The sequence below is a fragment of the Merops nubicus genome, unplaced genomic scaffold, assembly GCF_000691845.1.
Source record: "Merops nubicus isolate BGI_N331 unplaced genomic scaffold, ASM69184v1 scaffold4455, whole genome shotgun sequence".
In the NCBI taxonomy this organism is placed as follows: Eukaryota; Metazoa; Chordata; class Aves; order Coraciiformes; family Meropidae; genus Merops; species Merops nubicus.
The window spans coordinates 1-16,068 of NW_008608819.1; the positions used below are offsets into that span (position 1 = coordinate 1).

The 16,068-nt window shown below is 37.8% G+C and overlaps 1 protein-coding gene across 1 annotated transcript in view; it reads left to right on the forward strand.

The window, feature by feature from the left end:
• The first annotated feature begins 9,557 nt into the window (after window positions 1-9,557).
• The window catches only part of KIAA0232 (KIAA0232 ortholog), a 47,969-nt gene continuing 41,458 nt past the window's right edge, over window positions 9,558-16,068 (forward strand). Inside the window, 1 exon segment of the mRNA XM_008940366.1 lies at window positions 9,558-10,063. Within this exon segment, the coding sequence (XP_008938614.1) occupies window positions 9,833-10,063 (231 nt within the window). The 5' untranslated portion in view covers window positions 9,558-9,832.

Sequence of the window (16,068 nt, forward strand, 5' to 3'; positions counted from 1 at the left end):
CTGTCCAGGTCCCTCTGGATGGCAGCTTGGAATTTATTAATATCTGGTCTAGACAGTAACAAACTAAACTGGAAAAAACTTTCTCATGACAATTTATGTTCACTGCTTTTTATTATTTTTTATGGAATAGTTAAATAATTCAGTTCTTATTTTCATTAAGAACAGAATAGAGTTATTAGGTCTAGAATTAGGAACTATTCGTAGCTTGCTAACATTGTTTGGACAAATTCTTACTAAAATAATGCACAACTTGCCAGCTATTAGGGTTTATTAATTAAATTTGTAAGTCATATTACATGTAGTGAAGAACCACTTCCTAGTTCTCCACTATGTAGAGATGCTTCTTTACAAGTCTGCTGTATGCAATAGGAACTCTTTCGAAAGAGTCTGTTTATGAAGCCACTTTGAGACCGGCTTAGAGTTCTGTGAAGCGATGAAGTTTTGGTATGTGATGGACATAGTATGTTGCAACTGCTCTTCACAGTGTAGGCTTTGCTGCTGGATCATGCTTTCTCTCGTTGCCATCTTGCCTTTCTTCCTGACTTAGAATTGTACATTTTCCCACTTACACTACATGTTTGTTTTGAGGAAGTGGAGGATATTCAGAGTATCAAGAATCTGAGGTCTTGGATATGCGGCTGAACTCTTAGTGCAGGTGCCTCACCTGCTAACTCTGCTGTCCATTTACAATTGTTCCCCATAGCTGTGCTTGCTTTCTGACAGGATTGATGTTCTAATATCTTGTAACACAGTTCATACATGTTAATGAAGCGCAGCCCTATGAGTTGATCAGCTAACTGAACTCCTCCAGCTACTGATATCTGAAGTGGTGTTCTTGTATTATGGTGAACATGAATGTTTTATAAGAACAGCTGTACTGATTCAGGCAAAGGCGTTGTCAAATCTGTTCTTGTCTGCAACAGCATCTCTAAGTGACCTGTTAGGGATGAAAAAAGAACAGGGAGGGTGTATGTGATACCTTTCCTGGGTGCTCCCTCAGCCTCACACCATTTTCAATCTAGGGAATTTCCCGAGACTGATTTAGTTTGTCTAATTGACAGCTCTCGTGAGATCTCTCTTGTTCAATGTCCTTTGAAGCCTTTTTTTTCTTTTAGTCCTCAGTATATCTTGGCAAAGAATTTCTAGTAGTTGTTGTGTAAAGTGTTGTACATAGCGCTTACTAACTCGTTGGTACTTTCTGTTACAAAAAGACATTGGACAATCTGTGTTGATGGAGAGGTGTGGTCTTCATGTTACAGGACCAGGGTTGAGTGTTACGTACAGTATGTGTGAAAACAGTGATATAAAGATACTTTTTTTTTTTTCCCCTGTGATTTGCTCTTTTGACTACTGCTGCGTTTGAGCTTATAGTTTCATGAAATATCTGAAATACTACTTAGGAAGTAGATCCTTGCATTAATAGTCAATTCACAACTCACTGCTCTATGTATTAATAGCATGAGGTTGTTATTCTGCCGTGTCTCATTTCAAGTTTACCAATGCTGAATTTTGTTTGCCTTTTTATTGCCCAGTCCAGTTTCATGAAGTCCTTCTGCATTTTTTTCACTTACTTTGTGTTCAGGGTCCCTGATAGCTTGCTGTCATTTCTTCTTAACTCTTCCACTTATCTCATCTTCCAGGTCACCTATGACTTTGCTAAGAAATCCAGGTCCCAGTGCAGGATCCTGCAGAACTGTGCAGGTGACTCCCCTGGTGTCATCTTGGTGTTTCTTTTTTGTTACAAGCCTGAGTAAATGAGGCTTATATGGTAGCTCTTGAGTCCTTTGACTATTTCCATTAAACTTTTATACAGGATTAGCAGCTTCAGATTTTCATTTGGATAAGTGTTATGAAAATAAGCTTGCAGATTTACAAGAAAAAAAATCCTGGAATAACACCCACACACTGTTCTCTGTCTCCTCTGTGGGTTCTTTGACTTGACTTGAGTTACAGAAGAGCCACAGCATAAGCCCAGCCTCTTTAGGCATCAGACAACTGTCAAACATATATCCATTACAGATGAGATTGTGTCGCTCGCAATAGGACTTCTTAAAAAAGGAAATTCTGAGTATATCTAAAAGTTAATTCACAGAACTGTTCTGTTGTTGCAACCACTTCTAGTGTTCCTTGTTTTGATCCCGGCCAGGTGTTTTAATCTGTTTCTCATGGCATGGCAATGCTTCTGAAGCTTTGTGGCAGAAACTATCTGAACTGAGATGGACGGAGAGGTTTGTTTATAGCATAGACATTATAAATTTTTTTTGTTTTATGATAGCATTTCAGTGTGACAGTCATGAATCAAGTCCCTGCTCTGCTGTTTGTTGTACAACATCAAACATCACTAACACATAAAAAAGTTGTCCTTACTCTGAAGACTGTACAGATTAATTTCTTAGCTTATCAAGAAATGTGATTAAAAAATAACTTCTTTTACTTATGAATACACATGTCTTTTAAATGCCATTTGAAATTTATTAAGGACACAGATGCCATTGTTGGCTGGATTTTAAATAGGCTTTGTTTCTGGGCTTTGACAGTGCCCTCCTCATTGTGTGGCAGTTTGGTTTGTATGTTAAGGATTTGTTTAGATTTTTCACTGAGAGAAACAAAAGAAGTCATGGTAAAATTGTTGATCTCTCCATAATACATAAGATCGATTTTGGACTTCAGTTGCCATTGTATGATGTGACTGTCCCTTTGATGATCAGTCTTCTAGAGGGGACTGAAATGTACTGAAGTGAACATGTTATTTTAGTATGTTTAGTATTTTATTGACTGAACTTGATAAAATTTTCAGCTTGATTTAAAATAATTAGGATTTGCATATTTTTGCTACATGTATTTTTCAGGGAGAGGAAGGATTCTTTGATTTTTAATACAACTACTCTGGGAAAAATGCTATATCTAAAAACCTTGGGCCTGGTTAAAAAACGTGGACACTGATATCCATGTGAAAGAAAAAGAGGAAGAATTCTATCATCTTTTTTTCTTCCATTCATTGAAAAATTATCACACATGGTTAAAGACCTTAGTGGGTACTTTGAAAATGAGAGCTATTAATTGTAAACTATCTAATGTACTGACATTTTTCAAAGAATAATAGAGGAAACTTTGTATAAAACAGCAGTTAGGACTTCAGTATTGTGTGAGAATGTGTTTGGTCACATTGTTAACATGTAGCAGTAGGCAGAATGAAGTACTTGAAACACAGATGTTAACTCTTTTTGGGAATGGCAGGAAGGGAGAAGGTACCATCTGTGGCTATATCTAAGAGATCAACTCAGTATTAGATAAAACGTGTAACGAGTAACTTTGAGGCTTGAGAGACTTTGCAGATTATAAAACCAAAAGAAAAAGAAATTACATTTCAACTTCCTTTAATATGTAGATCCTGTATTTTTTTTTTTCTTTTTCCCCCACTGAGAGTGTAGACCCCAGTGTAGTGAATTTAAGACTTCAGACAATTTGCTTCCTTTTTAAGTTACCTTTTTATGATCTCCAAGAAATAGTCTGTGGACCTGTAGTTTACCAGAAGGGACAGTAGTAAAGGGATATGGTCTTTGCGTTCCTATTCCAGTATTTTATATTACTTTAAGAGTTGATAGAAGGTATATCTTTAAGAAAGCTTGAAAGCTTGTTGAAGTATTAAGTCTACCTATTTGTTTCATTTACAAAAAATGTTTGTTCAGAACATTACTGTATGAATACATAATTTTCAGAGGCCTTGTGGTGCTGATCAAATACAGATGAGATTACCTTAGATTAGTTCAATAGATTTTGTGGTTTGGCTTTGGTCACTGTTTTCCACGATTAGAAAAAGGGGAAAAAAGGTCTTACTTTAGAGCTCCTTAAAAGAGCAGTTTTTTTGTATGGAAGGGAATTACTGAGATAAAAAAAAGCTATTGAAGACATGGAAATGTCTTGCCTGGTGTGAGCTTTTAGCCAATCGACTTTCTGTTGATAGTCTGGTAAGAACAGTTACCTGCACTAGCAGTTGGTGAGCTTGTGGCAAGCCTCACTGAAGAGTGATTTAACTGCACCTTTCTTTAACTGCACTCTTTAGTAATCTTAGTGTAATTTTACACTATCATGCTGTATTCTGGTGGACAAAACTGTCACCAAAAAAGAGTGTTTGTGTCTCTCATTACTGTAGTACCAAGACGCTAAAAAAAACCCCATGGTATTTTTTATGCCAATGCCTGTATTCCATTTCACTTATGAGGAAGACTAGGATTATTTAGCCTTCAAAAAAGATTATTTATCATGCAAGATCAACTCTGTTGTAGGGACCTGGAGTGTTCCAGCTTCAGTATCTCATATCATTGATCATTCTTCCTGTTTCTTGCTATAGATATTTAAAGTTGTTGCTTTTCCATAGCTAATCTTAGGAGACTAAAACTTATTTATTGTCTTCTGCTTTCTATTTTAGGTCAAAAGAATGTTAGTGATTATCACACTGAGTAGAAGTTTGAGAGTTTATCTATTCTCAGATAATCTAAACTGTAAAATCTCTGTGTTTACACAATGTGGTATTCTCACTCCTTTGCAAGACACTTCATAAACTATTCACAACTTATCCAACAGTCATGTTAAGGTCATTGATAATTATTACAAAAATTGAAGGTCACTTAAAAGGGAAAATTCTGCTAAGGAGGTGGAGTAAATAGAAGTTGCTTTGGAAGAACTTCATCGTGTATTTTTCACTTTAGGATGTGTAAGTAATCAGTTTTTATAAACTATTGATGAAGATGTGTAGGTTTTTATTTGGTAATTCTTATTATAAGACATGTCACTCTGTCATACTTTGTAGCTGGAAATGAAGAACCTTTCTGGAACTTGGAAGTTAAAATAACTAGCCTTGCACTAATTACTTGGGCTGTGTTGTAGTCTCCGTGTTTATGCTCACAATGACCATGGCTAATATAAAGTTATTTTTAACAAGTCAATGTGAAAAAGATTAGAAAGTTACAATAACTTATTTGGCAGAAAATGTTACCTCTAAAATGAAACTTCATATCTGTTAGCAAAAATGTTTGCTCTGAGTGACTTGGATTAATTTGATGCAGAAAGCCTCCCTAGTGTTCGGATGGGAAAATACTCAGTTTGCATGAAATTCTGAAACATAATGGAAATATGTTTAGGGCTTTCTGTAAAAACAAAAAAAAAAGTACTTGAGACAGTTGTAAAAGGAGACCTCTCAAATATTTCAGAATTTTGTTCGGATTTCTAGTTTTTACATCATGTATATTATTTGAAACTCAAAATAATGTCAAAATAGGTAATTGAATATGATATTAAATAAGCTGGACTATAGTATTTGAATATCGTAGAAATTTTGTTGTTGTCTAATTTCTTAATCCCTGTGAATTCTGTTTCTCTCCTCTCCATCTAAAAAAAGCAAGACATGCTTTAACTGCCCAACTAAAGTCAGTCAGTCAGATTTTGTCAGCCTAGTAGATCTCAAGAACTGAATTTCTCAAGTGCATTGTGAAAGTAAGTGTTAAGATAGAAGAGAGGCCATGTTGTCACCTCACTGGGGGAAAAGCTGAAACATAATCTTAGTCCTTACTAGGTGCTGAGGATCTGTGCTGTATCATAGAACGATTGAATTGGAAAGAACCTTCAGAGACCATCTAGTCCAACCCCCACAGCTGTGGGCAGGGACATCTTTCACTAGATCAGGTTGCATAAAGTCCTGTCCACCCTGACCTTGAACACTTCAGATAGATCATTCATAACTTCCCTGGACAAGCTGTTTGAAGTGTCTCACCACCCTTATTGTAAAAAATGTCTTCCAACTAAATCTACCGTCTTCCAGTTTAAAACCATTGCCCCTTATCTTGTCACTGCAGGCCTTTGTAAAAAGTCTGTCCCTGTCTTTCTTACAAGCACCCTTTAGGTACGGAAAGGCTGCAGTAAGGTCTCGCCATAGCCTTCTCTTCTCCAGGCTGAAGAACCCCAACTCTCTCAGCCTTTCTTGCTGGTCCAGCCCTCTGATCATTTTTGTGGCCCTCTTCTGGACTCGCTCCAACAGGTCAATGTCCTTCCTGTGCTGAGGACCCCAGAGCTGAATGCAGTACTCCAGGTAGGGTCTCATGAGAGCAGAGTAAAGGGGGAGAACCTCCCCCTTGATCTGCTGTCCATGCTTCTTTTTATGCAGCCTAGGACACGATTTGCTTTCTGGGCTGCACGTTCTGGCTCATGTCCAGCTTTTCATCCATCAGTACTCCCAAGTCCTTCTCTGTTTCGCTGCTCTAAAGCCACTCATCCCCCAGCCTGTATTGATACCAGGGTTGCCCCAACCAAGGTGCAGGACCTTGCGCTTGGCCTTGTTGAACTTTATGAGGTTTGCTTGGGCCTGCTCCTCGAGCCTGTCAGGGCTCCTCTGGATGGCATCCTGTCCCTCAAGCAAATCAATTGTAGCACTGAGCTTGATGTCCCCTGTGGACTTGCTGAGGGTGCACTCAATCCTGCTGTTTGTGTCATTGGTGAAGATGTTAAGTTGTATCGGTTCCTGGGGGTTTGGACGAGGTGACTTTTAAAGGTCCCTTCCAGTACACACCATTCTATAATTCTGTGAATGTGGACCTTAGAGGGAAACCCACTACTGGTTTCCATTTGGACATTGAACCATTGACTGTCATTCTTTGGACACAGTTGTCCAGCCAATTTCTTGTCCATCTAATAGCCCATTCATCAAATCCATATCTCTCCAATTTAGCAGCAGGGATGTTGTGTGGGACTGTGTGAAAGGCCTTAGAGAAGTCCTTAGGTGACATCTACAGCTTTGCTGTTGTCCACTGATGGAGCTGGTTTTGATTAAAGTTAACTCAGTTTCCAGAAGCTCATTGCTTCGCTATGTTGGCTACTCAAAACATTAAATGGAAAGTGTGATCACCTTAATGAAACTCTCTGCATCCTGCCTTTTTTGACTATTTTGATGGTGTCTTTGCAAACCAGATTACTCAGAATGTGTTTGCTGTCCCTCTCCATTCTCTGTATACTTTATAAAAGGAAAGCTTATGGATGTGGTGGGTTAACCCTGCCCTGGCTGAGCAAGTGATGCCCACCAAGCCACTCGGTCACCCTCCCCCTTTCCTCTCCCTTCTCTGCAGAGCAAAAGAGGGAAGTAAAATAAGATGGAGACAAAACCCCTTGTGGGTTAAAACAATGGCAGTTTAATGGACAGCAAAGCCAAGCAATGCTGCACGCAAAGGCGAAGAGAAGAACTCAGAGATCTGTTCCCTGCTTCTCATCCCCAGGCGGTGTCTGGCCCCTTCCTGGGAAGCAGGGCTCCAAAATGCATGGCAGTTGCTCTGGAGGACGAAGGAATGGTTGCCCCCCTCCTCCTCCTTTGTACTAGCTTTATACTTGAACAGACATGATATGGTATGAAATATCCCTTTGGTCAGTTCGGGTCAGCTGCCCTGGTTATGTTCCCCCTCCCGCCCAAGCTCCTGCCCCCCCATCCCACTGCAGGGTATGTTAGAAGGAGCCTTGGTGCTGTGTGAGCACTGCTCAGTGGTAGTCACAACATGGGTGTTATCAACATCCTTCTGACTCCCAACACAAAAGCCCTGCCCTAGGAGGGCTGCTATGGGAAATAGCTCAGCCAGACACAATCCGTGAGTATATGGGAGACCTGCTAAATTAGAATAAATTAATTTCTCATTTGGTCACTTTCTCACTTTTTTTCCCCCTCTGATTTTCCTCCTCCTCCACAGTCTCATAATTCCCCTTCCCAGTGGAACTTTCTACCAAAAAGTTATTGATTTCCTGAACATTCAGGTAGTTCTGCTGCATTTCTCAAAGAAGACAAATCAAGAGTGATAGTTTTCCCAGGTCTTTGAAACATGGGATTGTGGTGTTGAAGTGGAGTACCAACAGAAGGACAAAATAGATGTTTGTGTGGAACACTGTTCTTCAACAGTTAAGAGAGTATGGATTGCTTAAGAGGTTGGACTTGTGGCTCTTGATTTGGAGTATCTTTGTCACAATATTAGACTTTTCTTCTTCTTTTTGTCCTCTATGTCATGAAGCAGTAACTTCCAGGTGCTTTGTAGGACATTTCTACCTGCTCTTATTTGTTCTTACTTCTGAGATTCTGACTCATGTAAACGTGTTCCTGACAAAGACTGAGTACTCTTGCGTTAACTACTTTCAGAATGACCACTTTTGTCAGAGAAGTAGGGTGGCTTTACCATAGCAGAGGCTTTTGTCAACTCTGTAGCAACTGATTATAATGGGTTTTTTTTGGTGATGTTGCAGTTGACTCAGTAAAGATCTGGAATATACAGTTGTACCTGGGTGGTGATGCAAAGAAAGCTAAAAACTGTCTTTTGTTATGTGGACATAGGTATCAACTGTAAAGTCACCTTTCAGTTTTGTTTTACCATAGAACACATATTGCCCACATGAAATGCTGCACACACTGTGTAGTTAGTTTAGATGGTTATATTAGATGATTTCTTTTTTGAGTGTGTTGATCATCTTGTGGTGAGCTGGAAATGAAACAGTAGATTTTGCTTAGACCCTTTAGGCTTTGTTTCTTTTCAGTGGAGGGATATTTCCTGCTAAGATTTGAGTTTTGTTTTGCTGAGAAACTGGAGACAAGAGAGAAGACCAGCACGAATGCCAGACTGGCATTCAGTTGATTGACAGACTAGTCCAAAATGCCCTTTTTAGACAGTCTTATTCTGTGTTAGAGGGCAGAATGCCCACGTGTTCGGTGCCTGTGCCTTCTGCCCCTTACTTACTGAGATTGATTTGGGATTGTGGGTATAAGTCTTAGGATATTTTGTCTATTTTAGGATATGGTTTAGAGTGTAAGCTCTCAGGTAAGACTGCTGCGTGCTTTCTGTAAAGAGGGTTAAATGTTAATTCTGGCACTGGTAAACTATGTTCTGCTTTTATTTTTTAAGTTATTCCAGAGATTTTTATGAAGACAGATTTTGGGTGATAAAATGTCCTGAGGCAAAGCAGATATTGAAATTCAAAAAAACTCCACAAACCCCCAAGCTTGAAGATAGCAACTATTTAGTCGTAGAATTTTTGAAACTCCTGGCCAGGTGAATTTCATAAATTCAATATTTTATAAACATTACGCTTCTTTCTATTCCAGAAATAGAAATCATTGCAAAACAGTAGTATTACATTGTCTTCTAGTGATGTGAAATACACAGTCAATCTTTATGCAAACTAACATAATTGTTTGGCTTTTTTCATCAAAGTGGGTTTTTTTTACTTGATAGTGAAAGTAAAAAATGTCAAACTGTCCAGTAAAGCTGTGTCAAACATGTAATTCAATCAACAGATTAGTTGTGAAGTCTTTGATGTAGGAGTCTCTCTTCCTGCATTAAAAAATACCTTCTCTAACAGTCACCTGTAAGCTTGGAATAATTCTGTTACTCTTCAGGATGGCACTGAAGAGGGGTGCTGTATAGGTGGAGCAAGCAGCATGTAAATGGCTGCTTTCTACATTGGGTGGTTTTTTCTCTGTTTAATATCATTGATGTATGGATACATATTATCACAACTTATCATTTTTTCCTCTTTATAGGTCCTGCTGGGGACTTGCATCTGGCCTCAATGTGAAATTAAGGTAGAAAAACACATCTACATATGTGTTTGCTATTAGGATTTAGTTTATTCACTGGTCATGCCTGAAGAGTGATGTTCGTCTCTAGACGGCTAACTGCCAGGAGATATAAATGATTGTCCTAGAAGTCCAGCCTCTCTCCTATTTACTGGAGTGAAAATCACCTCCAGATATCGACGGAATATCAACTACAGAAAATGCTTCACCTTATAAGGATGCCAACCACCTAGATTCATGCGCCCTATCTGTACAGTTGTTGTGGATGGTTTGCCATCTGAAAGCTCCTCAAGCTCTTATCCAGGCCCTCTATCTGTTTCTGAAATGTCTCTGCTACATGCCTTGGGTCCAGTGCAGACCTGGCTGGGACAAGAGCTAGAGAAGTGTGGCATTGATGCCATGATTTATACTCGGTATGTCCTCAGTCTTCTGCTGCATGATAGCTATGACTACGACCTGCAGGAACAGGTATTTACATATTTTAGATGTTGTCCAGTGAAAGTGAGTTTTTGTATCAGTTATGTTTTGTGTATTATACATGGGTGTGACTCAGACGGGGGGCACGGTTGTGTTTCAGTGTGTGGGTGGAAGTGGGGGTGTAAACCACACGGAAATCCAGTTTGGTGGGTGAGCTGAGATTAATGTAGCTAGTCTGCTGTACGAGCAATTAACAGAATTTTCACATTGCTACAGTCGATACCAGAACTAACACTGGCATGTTCTATTTCATAAATACAGACCATAAGACCTTAGAACTTAAGGTTAATTTAATATTGGAACATTAGTAAACTAGTGTAATTCTTGTGAACTGTGTTTCAAATTGGCCTGCTTCATGGTAGTTTGTAGACTACCCATCACTTCTCAGCAATTTCATCTTGTGGTATTCTCAATAAAGAATTAAAAAACCCAACCACTACTTTTTTTATTTTTTAGTATTCAAATATTTAAAATACATTCTTGCACATCCATTATTCACCTCTTCTAAAAGCATGTTAATGCTAAATGGTGATAAAAGGCATGCCAAGAAGTTGTGGAACAGGGAGCTGCTATAAATGGCTGCAATTCAAAAAGGAAAGGAGTGAAGCTGTGCATGGAATGGGCACAACTCTTACTGCTTCCGTGTGCCTTTGTTGCTATGGATTTTATATGTCCCTAAAACGTACCATTCAGTCATGATTTCACCTCTTTTTTGTTTTTATTTTTTTACTTTAATTTCACTGCATCATCAAACTCTATCAAAAGACTTCTAGTAGTGGAGTTTTCTGGATATAGGACTCGGGGAAGTTCTGTTGTTTTCAAGAAGGGATGAGGATGCTGTTGATCATAGACTTTGTCTTATAATGTGGCTGTGATTACAGTGAGGAGAAGGGAAAGAAAATACCTCTTGTTTGGTGGCTTAATTATTAGTTATTTTTTGTTGCTGTTGTTTTGGTTACACTTCACACATTGCTTCCTAATTGCTTCAGAGCTTTTGTTTTTTTCTAGTTTACCTCTTTAAAAACCCACCAAGGCAGGGCAGTATATTGTAGAATTATACATGTAAATGTAGATGAAGCAGGAAAAAAACCCATGTCAGTTGTTGCCAATTTCTGAACTGTTAGTGAGCATTCCTGTGCATAAAAGCCTTCATGTTCCCCTTCTGCAAAACAGAAAACTTCCACAAAAGTAATTTTTGTTCTGAAGTTTATCTGGTAGCAGTGTAAGTCACCAGGAACAACCCCATGATTAATAATAATTATGATAAAAAACCCCACAGTAAGCACTTTTTAGAATGCACCTTAACAGTGAACTTATTTAGGTATCTGTTAGACATGGATAGCTGTATTTTAGAAAAGGACAGAATAAAGTTCCAAAACCTCTTTGGAAAGAGGCGTGCAGTGAGGACAGAAAAAAGAAACCAAGTGAAACCACACCAGAATTTGAAGAGCTTTATAGATAGCCCAGTGGTCTTGCAGGAAACATTAAGACTTGTTCCTTTTTAATCCATTTTAGCACAGTCATAACTGTGAAGTCACTACTGTGATAACTTGAAATGACTGAAGCGCTAAAATTAGTCTTCTTTTTTATCAGGCTTTGCAGGGTAGCTATATTATGAAAAAATCATTAGGTTTATTTCTTATTTTGATACCTTATCTGAGTGCTTTGTGGGTTGATAGTGGAGCTTCAGGGAATGTGTCTGTTCTTCCTCCAAGCTGATTATCTGAACCTAATGAGCCAAAGAGAGAAGGATACCACATGCTGGCAGGGTAGCCAAAACCTGTGTTGCTGAGTGGGTGCTGTACTACAAACATACAGGATGTCTTCTGAACGACATCAAGATCTGAAGAAGCTGGAACTTTCATTCCTACCTCCTTGTTTGATCCTACTTACAATGTATTTCTGTTGCATTTGTTCCTTCTATTTCAAATAACAGTTTTCTAAGCTTTGACATCTAATATCAATCTAGTTTGGCAATGGTATTCTGTGATAATTTGGATGTATGTGTTGTGGAACATACTGCTACGTAAATTCTGTTCTTAAATAGCTTAGTCTTAGGAGACTGCAGATAGAAATTTCTTGTATGGAGAATTAAGAATGTCTTAAAACAAATGTGATTGTTATTTTATTTATTTATTTAGATTTTACTTTTTGCCTACTAGTTATTTTTATGACCTGACATTTTAAAGTTAATTTTGATTTAGTTAAGTCATTCAGAAGCAAGAAAGTCTGTACTCTAAAACAGGTATTTGTGAATAAGCAGTTTTAGTCCAATTTTGGTGGTGGGTACAACATTAAGACAAAGGGGAAAAAATAAATGCTAGTGTAGTTTATAAATTAGGGACGAATCCAGCAATTAAACATGTAAATGAGAAATAATTTAGGTGTAAAATGCTTAAAAAAAAAAAAAAAGACTTGATGAACTAGCTTAATTCAGATTCATTCCCATGGAAGAGTTGGCATCTTGGCATCTCAGGAATTTTTTAACCCATATGATTCCTTTGATTCTTGAGAAGAAGACAGAATTTCCAGGGAAGAACTGTTCTCAATAATGGGTTTATTGCAATGGCTTCTCCACAACTTAGAGAACCGCTACAAAGAGGACAGAGGCTTTCTTTTCACAAGGAGCCACATGGAGAATTCAAGGCACAATGGGTACAAGTTGTGCTGAGCGAAGTTTCATCTCAATATGAGAAAGTGTTGGTTTTGCGCCTTTTTTTTTTTTTTTGGTAGTGAGAGCAATCAGTCACTGGAACAACCTCGTCAGGAGCATGAGAGAGACTCCCCACTGTTGGAGATTTTTCAAGATGCAGTACGACATGGTGCTAGATAGTCTTACCTAGGCTCCCTTTCCTTTGAAAGGGTGGACCAGAACTAGAACTGTTACTGTGGGAAATGATTAGCCATCACTTTTCCCCCAAAATATAGCAATGACTTCTGTTTTGGACAGTTGAGAAGGAATATGTGGTTTCTGAAGAACCAGAAGGGGATTGAATGTATGAACAATCCATTGCAATGCATTTTTTTTGATTGGGGGAGTGGTGGTGAAAAGGACAAATTTAGGAAGTCTTGATCTTATGGATACTGTATAAATCATCTTCATTAGAAATGTTGCATACTGAAGTTAGGATGGTCATTAAGATCTTTCCACCTCAGAATGTTGATGACATCATTAGCACTGTTTTAGTCTCTTCAGGGAGCCTCCTTCCATGCTTTCTTTATAGTGTTCTGGTGTCATCAACTGTAGGATGGAAATGGAACTCTGAAGTCCTGGACAGAGGTTCTGTCAGGTAAGTACAGAAAGATTTAAAATAAACAAAGAGTGAAAAAACATCCCCAACCTTATTAGGTATCCCCAGCTATTTAAGGCAACAGTGTTATTGTGTTATCAGTCACTTCTGTTTATAAGTAAAATAAGTATTTCAAAAGAATATGGGAGTCTTGATTGGTTACGTCTTCAGAGTTATTTTTTAGAATAAGCAGGATGTTCCCTTATAATTTTCTGGTAATACATAATATGTGTTTTCTGGTTTTGATTTTGCTGCAGATTTCTGTGGCTCTGGTCACTTGACCTCTCTTCTCCAATATTATCTGGCTCTGTACAATGAGGTAGTTTGATGTGTGGGTAGAAGATAAAATGTCCTTAAGGGTCTGCAAATTTGTGGATGGTTTATTTTCCTTCTTTGCTTTGGTGTTTTGTTTTTTTTTTTTCCTTTGGTGAGTCTGTTTTTTGGGGGAAGTGTTTTTGTTTTTGTTTTGGTTTTTATTGTTGCTGTTAATACCATACTTTGCCCAATTAGAGTAGTCTCTGGTATCATCCCACAGATTCAGGCTCAATACTGCAAAATGATTATCAAAGTCATGAGTTTTCAGAGAGTTGATAAGGGCTTTTTTCAAGTGCTTGAGGGGGGCTGTGGGAGGAGGTAGAGTACAGAAAACATCGGTGAAAGTAAAACCCTGGTACAATGCAACCAAATTTGACTGGAATGTTTACAGTTTTTATTCTGACTCATTGGCTTCAATGAAATATCTATTTAAATATTGGGAAAATTGGTAAGCAGGTATGGTTGCCCAGCTGTGTTTCAGAGTACTAGAGAGTTCTCAAGACAGGAATCTTGTTCATGGTAAATTGTACTGTGATACAAAGATCCTTCCAGGACTGCTGTGCTTATATGCATGTTATACTTACTTGTCCTAAATTACTATAACACCTCCTAAGTATACACACGTTAAATGATTTTTTTTTCTTTTTTAATGCTCAAGCACTGAAGTTAATTATCATTGGCTCAATTGTGATCCAAGTGACATTTGCCACTTTTGGAAATGAGTCTAGAAGTTTAAGATGTATAGTAAGTCTGTAAGCAATCCTTGATTCTTTGAGTGCAATTTTTTTCTGTTCTTTTAAAAAAATTTCTCTCCCCTTTTTTTTTTTTTGTGGCAATGATGTTACTGGTGCAGGGATTTAAGAAAGTGGAAGGGATGAGGTGAAGCTCTTTGGATTTTTTGTTCCCCAGCATCGACCTATGGAAGAGAAGATACAAAGACAATATGAGCTGGCTTTGCACATTTTCCTTGATTACTGTGTCATGGCAAGATGTTCATAGAAATAGTTTTGTGGGTTTTTGTGACCAGTTTGTTTAGGTCTGTCATATCAGTAGACAAGTGAGGACTTCAGTGATAGATTTGCTTTTGGGTGTGTGTTGGTTTCCTCCCCCCCCCCCCCCCCCCCTCCCAGAAACAAAGGTGTTTATTGCTTACAGACTTTCTAGAGAACACAATTCTCAAATAGATCTACACATAAATTAAATTTCTACATGGTCAAAATTACTACACACATATTAATTATTTAGGTGTGTTAGGGGTGGTTTGGTTTGCCTTCATTTTGGTTTTTAACGTTTGAGGCCTGCTAATGATCTCTTTTCAAAATGTTTGGAACCAACTGGTATTTTGTTCAGAGGTAAGTGACCTTTTAGATGCTTTTGGCCTGGTAAAACCTCATAAAGTTGCTATGGATTTAAAGACTGTCTGATGGTAACTAAAGTGCAGAATATTTCTGTTAAGCATATATATACTTTCATCATTTGCATTTTGTTACTGATTTTTCTTTGGAATAAACGATAAATTAAGGAGAAAAAAAAAACAAGAAATTGCTGACAAAATTTTGGCTTTTGAGGACCTACAGAACTCTGGTTGGGGGAGATTTGAACCTTGTGAAATAGCCTTTTGAATTCATACTAGATTGATTTTTTAATCAGAATGCCTTGCTCTTAGTTTCCTAATGTTAAATCAACTAGGTGCTCTTAAGATTTCTGATTGTTTTTTAAATGCTAATTAAAAGTATATTTGTATATCTTTGTGTTCTCAAACCAGTTTATGACACAGAAAATACTGCATTAAGATAGTGTAATCTGTGTGAAGTGGAAGGCATTGCCTTAAAATATGTTTTGTGTGAAACATTTCATCTTTTTTTGTACAGGATTGAAATCAGTGTTCTGTGTTGTATCTTTCCTATACTATTTGTAAGCGTAGCTGTTACTGAATGTAACAAGTTTATGGATTTTTGCCTGCAGACTGTTCTCCTTTCAAAGGTTTTTATAAAAACAAAACCAAAACCAACCAAACAAAAAAAAAACCAACAACAACAAACCCAACAGCTAGACACTCTGTGAGATAAAGTCTTTGTTTATAAGCCTTTGGTCATGCACCGTGAAGGTCTAAATGCATTTGTTATGCATACTTTGCAGATCAAAAGCAACAGAAGACACTTGATATACTTCTTTCAACTCATTTCTGGAAGTTGATGTTTTCTCTGACCCTCAAAAGTAAAAATCCTGAAGATGTTGGTTTTTTTTTTTTTTTTTCTTTAAATAATGTTTTCCTAACGCTTAGAATGAAGTAGCTGATGTACTGCAAACTTTGTTGTTCTGTAACTAGCATGAGATTTTTTTTCCTTTTGATTTTTCAGTTTATAACGGGGAGAGTTTAATCCTACACGA